General features: G+C 33.4%; 1 protein-coding gene across 1 annotated transcript in view; it reads left to right on the top strand.

Moving 5' to 3' along the window:
* LOC125028000 (rabankyrin-5-like) overlaps positions 1-12,000 on the top strand; it is a 49,436-nt gene that overhangs the window by 30,580 nt on the left and 6,856 nt on the right. Inside the window, exons 8-16 of the mRNA XM_047617248.1 lie at positions 3,045-3,210; positions 5,359-5,478; positions 6,015-6,019; positions 6,526-6,804; positions 10,250-10,429; positions 10,692-10,902; positions 11,155-11,407; positions 11,622-11,795; positions 11,978-12,000. The exon at positions 11,978-12,000 is cut by the window's right edge and continues 51 nt beyond it. Coding sequence (XP_047473204.1) covers positions 3,045-3,210; positions 5,359-5,478; positions 6,015-6,019; positions 6,526-6,804; positions 10,250-10,429; positions 10,692-10,902; positions 11,155-11,407; positions 11,622-11,795; positions 11,978-12,000 — 1,411 coding nt within the window. The remainder of the gene's footprint in view (positions 1-3,044; positions 3,211-5,358; positions 5,479-6,014; positions 6,020-6,525; positions 6,805-10,249; positions 10,430-10,691; positions 10,903-11,154; positions 11,408-11,621; positions 11,796-11,977) is intronic.

Below are 12,000 nucleotides of genomic sequence, written 5' to 3'. Positions count from 1 at the left end.
GCTGTGGCGGGGCGGATAAGGTGGGTGGCGGATATGGGAGTGGCGGGAGATATTATTTATAGTCTGCGCCGATCATTACTATTCGGCGCCACGGAAGGAAGGGAGGGGGGGGGGAGGAGAAATATGGCTCCACGCGGAATAAAGTGAAGAGAGATAGAGAGAAGAGAGAGAGAGAGAGAGAGAGAGAGAGAGAGAGAGAGAGATAAGAGAGAGAGAGAAAGAAAGAAAAAAGAAAGAAAGAAAGAAAGGGAGAAAGAGAAACAGATATATAGAGAAACAGAGAGAGAAACAGAGCGAGGGAGAGAGACAGAGAGAGAGAGAGGGGGGGGGGGAAGAGAGAGCGAGAGGGAGGAAGGGAAAGAGAGAGCGAGAGGCAGAGAGGTAGGGAGGGAAAGAGAGACAGACAGACAGACAGACGGACAGGCGAACAGAATTGACGGACCGACCGAGAGATCACAAGGGAGGGGAGGGAAAGGGAAGGGGGTGTGTGTGAACCAGCTTAAAAAAAATAAATAAAAGCAAGACTGAAAAAACATGAACTTTTAAATGGCAACCAGAGAGGAGCGCGCTGGCGGGGCTTTCACGGCCGGCGATGTCGAGGCAGTTGCGAAGGAAGGTGCCATAGCTGCCATCTGTCAGGATTGCCATAAACCCTGGGCTGCCATATAACTATCTGTGGAAATTACAATAGACGGATTGCCACAAACCCTGGGTTGTCATAGACGCTGGATAACCACAGACCCAGAGTTGCCATCGACGCTAGTTTATCATAGACCTTGAGTTGCCATAGACGCTGGATAACCATAGACTGAGTTGCCATAGACGCTGGATTACCACAGACCCTGAGTTGCCACAAATCCATTTACTTCTGTTTACTTTCGGTCTGTTTATCATCGGTGGTCGTGGGTTTTTATTTCTTCGTTATTAAGACACGTCCTCCTTGCTTCTTTCTTTTGCTTCTTCTTCATCAGATTTCCCCTTCCCCCCCTACTCTCTCTCTCTCTCTCTCTCTCTCTCTCTCTCTCTCTCTCTCTCTCTCTCTCTCTCTCTCTCTCTCTCTTTCTCTTTCTCTTTCTCTTTCTCTTTCTTTCTCTCTCTCTCTCTCTCTCTCTCTCTCTCTCTCTCTCTCTCTCTCTCTCTCTCTCTCTCTCTCTCTCTCTCTCTCTCTCTCTCTCTCTCACTCCATCCATATTTGAAACAGAAACGGGGATATTCAATGAATTATATTATTTTAAAAAAATCATCATCACCATCACCATCATCATTATCACCATCATCATCATCATCATCATTATCACCATCATCATCACCATTATGGGAAGAAAGCTGAATGACCAGTTCGTTCGTGTAACTCAGTGTACCGGGAAATATTTTAAGATTTAATTTGGCTTGACTAATTTTTTTTTTTTTTTTTTTTAGATTTGGCTTGTGTTTATTATTATTATTATTATTATTATTATTATTATTATTATTATTATTATTATTATTATTATTATTATTGTTTATTATTATTTTATTAGTCGAGATTTTATTTTTATATATTCTTTTTTAGATTTGGCTTGAGTTTATTATTATTATTATTATTATTATTATTATTATTATTATCATTATTATTATTATCATTATTATTATTTTCATTAGGTAAGATTTTTTACATTTGGTAGGCTTTGATCTAACTTGATTTAGTTTGATCTTTTGACTGCATTAGAATTGGTTTGATTTGATCCTGTTGGACGTGACTGTCTCTTCTCTTCTCAAAATGCTTGCAGTAGATTTTTTACTTGTACTTTTTTCCGAGGTTGGAGGGAGTTTTTTTTTTTGCGTATGTTGTTGTTGTTGTTATTTTTTAAGAATTGTCATGAAAATCGGTTAATGGCAATGAACGGAATACGGTTGGGGACTATTATAATATATATTATATATGTGTGTGTGTGGGGTGTGTGTGTGTGTGTGTGTGTTTTGTGTGTTTTTTTTGGTTTTGGGGGGGGTTTTTTTTTTATATATTGATATTATATATTTTTATATATAAATATTATATATATTATTATATATATAAAATATTTTTGTATGTAATTTATATACGGTGTTTTTTAAAAAATTCCCGGTTTTTTTCTTGTACACATGTTTTGGGTTTTCATTTCGAAAGACTGCAACTGTCTGCGAAGTAACGACATAAAAAGGGAGATTGGGAACGAGTCTCGTTATGATTTAAAATTAAAAAGTAAAATATAATCCTACCCCATAGCTTTGTAACATAGAACCTCATTTTTGCCTCTATTTCCCCAGTTTAATTACCCCTTTAATTCTGACTTTTTTTAATTTTTTTTTTTTTTATTATTTTTTATTATTATTTTTTTTTTTTTTTTTTTTTTATTCTGTTTTTTTACTGGCCAAATTTTCCGGCGGAAATATCTTTTTTTTTTTTTGTTATTTTTTATTTTTTTCTTTTTCTATCTTTTCAATTTTTTTTAATTTTTTTCCTTTTGTTTTTTTCTTTTTTATTTTATTGATTTATTATCTTTTTCTTATTTTTATTTTTTCTCTGCTTAAAACCTGCTTGAAAATTTCCGTTGTCTTGAATGACATTCTTAATTATGTATGTAAAGTACTTTTAGGTCTTTCAATCACAACATTTATTTTAACTTTTTGACTTTTAGAAAATACGTAGCTCATCGCAGTCTCACTTTCCCCACGCTATCCCCTTACTTTCAGCTCACTTTCCTCTCACTTTCGTTCACTTTCAGCTCACTTTCAGCTTACTTTTCCCCCCCCCCTAACCCCTCACTTTCCTTCACTTTCAGCTCACTTTCCCCTCACTATCCCCTCACTTTCCTTCACTTTCAGCTCACTTTCCTTCACTTTCCCCTCACGTTCAGCTCACTTTCCCCTCAACTTTTTCCCCCCCAGTTCAGCCCAAATTTCCCCTCGTTCACTCCTTTCCCCCTCCGTTCAGCTCACTTTCCCCTCAGTTACTCACTTTCCCCTTTCCCCCCCGTCAGCTCACTTTTTCCGTTTACCTTCCACTCACGTTCCTCCACTTTCAGCTCCCGGGCGTTCTGGACGAGGCCGACGAGAGCGGCGACATGGCCCTCGACCTGGCACTGCTGGGGCGGCAGCACAGCATCGCCGACACCCTCCTGAAGCACGGCGCCTCCGTCACCACCACCGATCCCACGGGCGCCTCGCTCCTGCACAGGGCCGTCAGGAGGGGTCAGTGCGAGGGATTTGTTTTTGTTAATTGGTGTATTTGTTTGTTTGTTTGTTTTGTTTTTGGTTGTTTGCCTGTTTATTTGTTTGTTTGTCTGTTTATTGGTTTGTTTGTCTGTTTAATTGTTTGTTTGTCTGTTTAATTGTTTGTTTGTTTGTTTTTTGTTTGTCTGTTTGTTTGTTTGTCTGTTTATTTGTTTGTTTGTTTGTTTGTTTGTTTGTTTTTTGTTTGTTTGTCTGTTTAATTGTTTGTTTGTTTGTTTTTTGTTTGTTTGTTTTTTGTTTGTTTGTCTGTTTATTTGTTTGTTTGTCTGTTTATTTGTTTGTTTGTCTGTTTATTTGTTTGTTTGTCTGTTTATTTGTTTGTTTGTCTGTTTATTTGTTTGTTTGTCTGTTTATTTGTTTGTTTGTCTGTTTAATTGTTTGTTTGTCTGTTTAATTGTTTGTTTGTCTGTTTATTTGTTTGTTTGTCTGTTTAATTGTTTGTTTGTCTGTTTATTTGTTTGTTTGTCTGTTTATTTGTTTGTTTGTCTGTTTAATTGTTTGTTTGTCTGTTTATTTGTTTGTTTGTCTGTTTAATTGTTTGTTTGTCTGTTTATTTGTTTGTTTGTCTTCATTTGTTTGTTTTGTTTTGTTTTGGTTTTGTTATTGTTATTGCTGTAATTATTATTATCATTATTTTATTATTAATATTATTATTATTATTATTATTATTATTATTATTATTATTATTATTATTATTATTATTATTATTATTATTATTATTATTATTATTATTATTATTATTATTATTATTATTATTATTATTATTATTATTATTATTATTATTATTATTATTATTATTATTATTATTATTATTATTATTATTATTATTATTATTATTATTATTATTATTATTATTATTATTATTAATATTATTATTATTATTATTAATATTATTATTATTATTATTATTATTATTATTATTATTAATATTATTATTATTATTATTATTATTATTATTATTATTATTATTATTATTATTATTATTATTATTATTATTATTATTATTATTATTATTATTATTATTATTATTATTATTATTATTATTATTATTATTATTATTATTATTATTATTATTATTATTATTATTATTATTATTATTATTATTATTATTATTATTATTATTATTATTATTATTATTATTATTATTATTATTATTATTATTATTATTATTATTATTATTATTATTATTATTATTATTATTATTATTATTATTATTATTATTATTATTATTATTATTATTATTATTATTATTATTATTATTATTATTATTATTATTATTATTATTATTATTATTATTATTATTATTATTATTATTATTATTATTATTATTATTATTATTATTATTATTATTATTATTATTATTATTATTATTATTATTATTATTATTATTATTATTATTATTATTATTATTATTATTATTATTATTATTATTATTATTATTATTATTATTATTATTATTATTATTATTATTATTATTATTATTATTATTATTATTATTATTATTATTATTATTATTATTATTATTATTATTATTATTATTATTATTATTATTATTATTATTATTATTATTATTATTATTATTATTATTATTATTATTATTATTATTATTATTATTATTATTATTATTATTAATATTATTATTATTATTATTATTATTATTATTATTATTATTATTATTATTATTATTATTATTATTATTATTATTATTATTATTATTATTATTATTATTATTATTATTATTATTATTATTATTATTATTATTATTATTATTATTATTATTATTATTATTATTATTATTATTATTATTATTATTATTATTATTATTATTATTATTATTATTATTATTATTATTATTATTATTATTATTATTATTATTATTATTATTATTATTATTATTATTATTATTATTATTATTATTATTATTATTATTATTATTATTATTATTATTATTATTATTATTATTATTATTATTATTATTATTATTATTATTATTATTATTATTATTATTATTATTATTATTATTATTATGATTGTTATTGTTATTGCTGTAATTATTATTATCATTATTATTATTATTATTAATATTATTATTATTATTATTTCTAGGAGATGAATTCTCTGCTTCGTTCCTGATGAACCATGGCTGCTCAGTGAACGTAGCGACCCCTATGGAGACGGCAGGACCCCACTGCACACCCTGGTCACCAACAGCCAGACAGGAGTCACGTCAGTCAGGTTTTTCTCTCACTCCTTACTCTAGTAATGGCCTTCACTCTGCCCCCCTCTCCCCTTTCTACCCAAGATGTTGCTACATCTCCTCCAGTATCTCTTCCTCCTCTAGCTTTCACCCCCTCCCTCTCCCAGTCAAATTCTTTTGCCATTCTAAGTCCAGACACCCCATTCTCCACCACTATTCCAGACACTCCAGTCACTATTTTCCAATACTTACCCCTCTCCCTCTGTGCAGAAAACAAGCTAAATGTTCAACCCCATCTTCTCCTACCCTATCCTCTCTTACCCCATCCTCCCCTACTTCAACCTCTCCCTCTGCCCCGCAAACATCTGTTCCTTCTTCTCCCCTCATAAGAAAACCTTTGTTTCTCATATCTCCCCAACTAGCTCCACTGCAGAAGTTCTTGAAGACATTCAAAACTATCTAATCATGACCCAAGATAACATGTCTACACCTCATCCTTCCTCCAATCTCTCTGCTCCCATTCCTTCTACACTCAGAGTAACTACCAACGTCCATCATCCTCCAGCTCAGGTTTCCTCCTAGACACCTCCTTCCTCCCTCCTTCTCCCTCCTTCTCCCTCCTTCTCCTCCTTCTCCCTCCTTCTCCCTCCTTCTCCTCCTTCTCCCTCCTTCTCCCTCCTTCTCCTCCTTCTCCCTCCTTTTCCCTCCTTTCCCATCCTCTCTTTTTCCCTTCCTTCTCCCTCCTTTTCCCTCCTTTCCCATCCTCTCTTTTTCCCCTCCTTCTCCCTCCTTCTCCCTCCTTTTCCCTCCTTTCCCCTCCTCTCTTTTTCCCTTCCTTCTCCCTCCTTCTCCCTCCTTCTCCTCCTTCTCCCTCCTTCTCCTCCTTCTCCCTCCTTCTCCCTCCTTCTCCTCCTTCTCCCTCCTTTTCCCTCCTTTCCCATCCTCTCTTTTTCCCCTCCTTCTCCCTCCTTCTCCCTCCTTTTCCCTCCTTTCCCATCCTCTCTTTTTCCCTTCCTTCTCCCTCCTTCTCCCTCTTTCTCCCTCCTTCTCCCTCCTTCTCCCTCCTTCTCCCTCCTTCTCCCTCCTTCTCCCTCCTTCTCCCTCCTTCTCCCTCCTTCTCCCTCCTTCTCCCTCCTTCTCCCTCCTTCTCCCTTTCAAGGACTGTACTGCACCTGACCGTGGAGGGCGAGCGAGAGGAGATCTTCCGTGTCCTGATCGAGCACGACAACCTGCGTTTGGAGCTGCGGGACAAGGCTGGGTACCCTGTGCTGTGGTACTCCCTGAAGACAGGCACGGAGTTTGGGGAGACCTCCTACGCCGCGCAGCTCATCAAGAAGGGAGCCTCGCCAGATGCGGTGAGCAAAGAGCTTGGGGGATGTTGACCTGGTTGGGTTGTCCTTGTGTCGGTAGGCTTCAATTGCATCCTGTCCTCAAAACACATATGCTTACATGTATACATACATGGATACAGACAGAGAAGCATATATAGGTATATACATCTATACTTACTAATGTATGTACATATACATACATATATTTATATACATATACACATACATACATACATACATACATACATACATACATACATACATACATACATACATACATACATACATACATACATACATACATACATACACACATGTACTTGTGTATGCATATATACATATATGCATATGTTTATATATATACATGGATATGCATATGTGTGTGTGTGTGTGTGTGTGTGTGTGTGTGTGTGTGTGTGTGTGTGTGTGTGTGTGTGTACACATATACAATAATAAATACATACATACATACATACATACATACATACATACATACATACATACATACATACATACATACATACATACATACATACATACATACATACATAGATACATATATACATACATACATTCATACATTCATACATTCATATATACATATATACATATATACATATATACATATATACATATATACATACATACGTACATACATACATACATACATACATACATACATACATACATACATACATACATACATACATACATACATACATACATACATACATACATACATACATACAAACATACAAACATATACATATACATATACATATACATATACATACACATACACATACACATACACATACACATACACATACACATACACATACACATACATACATACATACATACATACATACATACATACATACATACATACATACATATATATGTATATATATATACATATACACATACATACATACATACATACATACATACATACATACATACATACATACATACATACATACATACATACATACATACATACATACATGCATGCATGCATACATGCATACATGCATACATACATACATACATACATACATACATACATACATACATACATACATACATACATACATACATACATACATACATACATATATACATACATACAATTAGAAACTCTGCGTGTGTGTTTGTTAGTGTGTACACGTGTACATCTGCATCTATGTCTGTGTCTGCACTTGTGTGCAGTGTGAGTGAGTGTGGGTGGGTGTGGGTGTTTGGATGTATGAGTGCTCATGAAAAAAACAAGTGTTAGCACACACAGCACCTCAGGCAACCCCCCCCCCCCCCCTCCATCCTCCTCTATCCCCATTTGTGAAATTCATCCTGTATTTTTTGTCTTTTTATTGTGAAAGTTATATGATTTATTTGGACATCTTCATTTTACTCATAAACTCCTTGCCATGTGATCTATAAATCTCCAGCAATAAAGCTGAAGTTTATATTGAACAAGTTCGGTCTTGACTGGTGTTCATTCTTAACCCGCATGCTAAGATCACAGGATGTACGTTTCCCTCGAGGTTCACTAAGGTAAGGTGGCTTACCTTGTGAATTTTGATGGTTTGGAGCACACTCAAAATACCCTTTTTTCTTACAGTGTGTTTTATTGATGTTTATTCTATGAACTTGGTGTGTGTAAAAGCTGTGTTAACACAAAGTTTTTTTTTTTGGTTGTAAAGCACATACAGTGATTTTACTTTTAAGCAAGAGGCTGAAATTAAAGCATTCAACCCAGCACTGTCCATTGTGGCTTTGTTTTGCTTATGTGCAGATGGCTTCACAGTTGCTTTGTCACCAAGGAGTCAATTATAAGGTGTCCTTGGCCTCTCATTCCATGTATTTTTTAAAAATTATATCTGTTACTATCATCATCATAGTCATTACTTATCATTATCATTATTTTTATAATTAGCAATTAGCATTTTTCATTATCATTAGTAACAATAATAATGAGAAGTAAAACTTTTTTCAAAAGAAAGAAAATATAGAATAAAGCCACACTGGGCAGTATATGTGTGCATACATTCCTGGCATCAGCAAGTTAATATTATTCTGTTAAATTTAAGCCTTGTAGAGAGCCATTTATTTATTATTATATAAAAGAAATGGTTAGTGTTTGCCATTTCTTGTACTCTTGTGTTACAGTAAATTCCTCAGCTTTGAACTATTTGGTTGCATATTTGGTTGTAGTTGTTCAGACACAAAATAGCCTTTCAACACAGTCAAAGTTTTTTTTTTTTTTCTGTGGATCACAGTTGAAGATTTTCTCCAAGTTCTCTTCTGATTTTACAATAGAAATCGTGCCATTTACTTTCCTTTGAATCAGTCTAATTAATTGCGACAAATATATAGCAGGATGGCAATAATACATGTATGATTGTTGTCAGATGTCCCTTATCTAGATTTCCTTCTCATTAGGTACATGAACCCAAGGAACTGAAATGACAGATACGTAAAATTACTCTTATTTATTTATTTATTTTTCTAAGCATGAATAATATATATGAACTTAGATATCAACTTTTTTGTCTGATCCTCCAAAAGTTATAATTCCTTGGAAAGTTGTGTTACCTTAGATATATAGAATTATTTTATTTTGTATATATATATTTTTTTTATGTATTCCACTATTTCCTTGATTTGAACATGGACTCTGCACAGATTTCAACAAATATCAACAATACACACTATTACTCTTGGATCATTGGCGTGTCTGACATCTGTAATATTAGAGGCACTTTCTAAATAAATCTTAGATATTAATGATTGAACAATTATTAACTTAACAGAATTGCTGAATATTCGTAGTGAATGTCTGCAAAAACCTCTTAAAGGCCCAAAGATTCTGATAGCTTGCATTCTGATATACTGTCTCGATAGTATGTATTCTAATTGCCTTTCACTTTATCGTTCTGCAAAATTGAAGAGTTATCTTGTCAGTCTCAAAAAATCTTTCAAACTTGGTTATATGATATTTCATGCATTGCCTGTCAAGAACAAAAAAAAAGTTAAAGATTTTAGGAATTTAAGAGGTCTTGTCATCTTTAATTCTTTATTAATTACACTAAAGATAGAAAAGATATTTTTATTTCCATAATGATCAATGAATGTAAACCTGTGCTGTTTAGAATGTGGGTTCAGTGTTCACTCTTGGTGTTAGAGTTGATATAGTGTGTGACTTAAAATGTGCAATTGATGTTGTACATATGATAGTTTTTAGGATAAGTGTTTTCATGTTGTAGGATGTATGCATACAGATGTGTATAGGTTTATAGCATTTTTTCCATATTTCTAAAACACCGAATCTATACCACTTGTAATTTTAACCAAAACAAGAAAACTTTTTATAGTGAATGAAGCCACTTTGTGTTTTACTATTTTAGTTTAGTAATCTATCATAAGGTATGTATAATATAAAGACCACCTTTTGCCTCCTGTTCAGGTGATTGGTTCAAGTGGGGAGTCCCTGTTACACTTGGTAGCACGAGATGGCATGGAAGAAGCCGGCTTGTTCCTCACGACCCAGGGTGCCAGCTGCAATGTTGTGAATGCCGATGGGGAGACTCCACTCCATGTTTCTTGCACTGTTGGTCTTCCCTCGCTCACAACTGCTTTACTACAGGTAATATAAATATGTAAGTGTGTGTGTGTGTGTGTGTGTGTGTGTGTGTGTGTGTGTGTGTGTGTGTGTGTGTGTGTGTTATTCACATTGCATCAGATTGATAAGATGAATTCATATCATCTACTGTGTGATTCTTAACTTAAGAGATACAATTTTTCTCTAAATGAAGTATACTACTGAAATGATAAAAAAGTAGCTCATGAGTTTATTTCTACATAATAGAAAAGGAAAACGCTTCACACTTCTTCTCACAACTTCACAGATCGGAGCAAATCCAAATCTTCAGACCTATTCCTCTTCGCCGGCGGGCACCCCAATCGATGCCAACGACCCATTTGCGGAGGACGCTGAGGAGTCTCCCACTTCCAGCCTAACCTTCCGCGAAACCCCCTTGCACCGAGCCATCAAGAATAAGAATGAAGATGATATTAGGGCAATTTTAGATCATAAAGGTGCGGCTCCTACCATTGTTGGTAAATCTGGAGTCGTATTTTTTATTTCCCTTCCATATTTTCACTTTCTCTAATCTTTATTTTTACTCATTTGTTTATATTCTGTGCCAGATTGAGCATGAAGAATAATTGGCATATTGAATAAAAAAAATACTGTCTACATAATAGCTTTGAGGTTATATTAGAGATCATGCAGAAGAAAAGGTAATGTGGTCTTTATTCTCTTCTTTTTGACTTTGATATATAACCTTTCTCTCCATAACTATTCTCCAGAATACTGTGAGAGCAACAAAGTGGACTCAATAGTGATGCCTGACTTGAACCTGCGCGACTCGGACGACTTGACCCCCCTTGGTGTGGCTCTGGGAACAGGCCAGATCAATGTGGCAAAAGAGCTGCTTGAATCTGGGGCTGACATCAACACGACAGACTCCCAGGGGTATGGTCTTCTCCACATGGCCATTCAAGTCAAGGAAGTACAGGTGGCCACCTTCCTAATCAACAATGGTGCTGATGTTAACCTGAGGTGTGCTTTCTTTGTTGTAGTTCTCTCGTGCTTATTATAAGTTCTAGATTCTGTTTATGATTCATGGGCCATTTGTCATTTCTGAAAGAGGATTGATCCTCTTTTCTTACAATTATATTTCTTTCTCTTTGAAGACAGGAATGTTTGCTTCCATTTATATGATAAAGATCTATGCCTGGCAGATTTGTAAAGCTCCCTCGATGTTTCTTACCAGGACTCGTGATGGAGAGTCTCCACTGCAGCTCTGCATCAGTGAGAGCCTCAGCGCTGTGGTCGGACTTCTGTGTGGGAAAGGAGCAGACCACAATTCCCATCCTAACTCCCCTGAACCTCCGCTGTGGCAGGCTCTGGACTCAAAGCAAGAGGACATTGCTTCCACACTAGTACAGTATGTTCATGGTTGTTTAACCCATGGTGTGATTTGAAGGAGTTTGAGTGAGGCTTAGGTTATTTACATTAGAATATTTATTTGTAGTGATTGATTACTGAGGTGATTATTTAAAGGAATTAAGGATACATTTTCCTTGTAAATTCACAGAAATGTAAATATAAAAATGAGCCCCATTGCAGGTACCATGTTGACACAGATGGCT

This window comes from Penaeus chinensis, chromosome 1 (genome assembly GCF_019202785.1).
Source record: "Penaeus chinensis breed Huanghai No. 1 chromosome 1, ASM1920278v2, whole genome shotgun sequence".
In the NCBI taxonomy this organism is placed as follows: domain Eukaryota; kingdom Metazoa; phylum Arthropoda; class Malacostraca; order Decapoda; family Penaeidae; genus Penaeus; species Penaeus chinensis.
The sequence above is the reverse complement of the archived record's forward strand: the minus strand, read 5'-3'. Positions and strand labels throughout refer to the sequence as shown.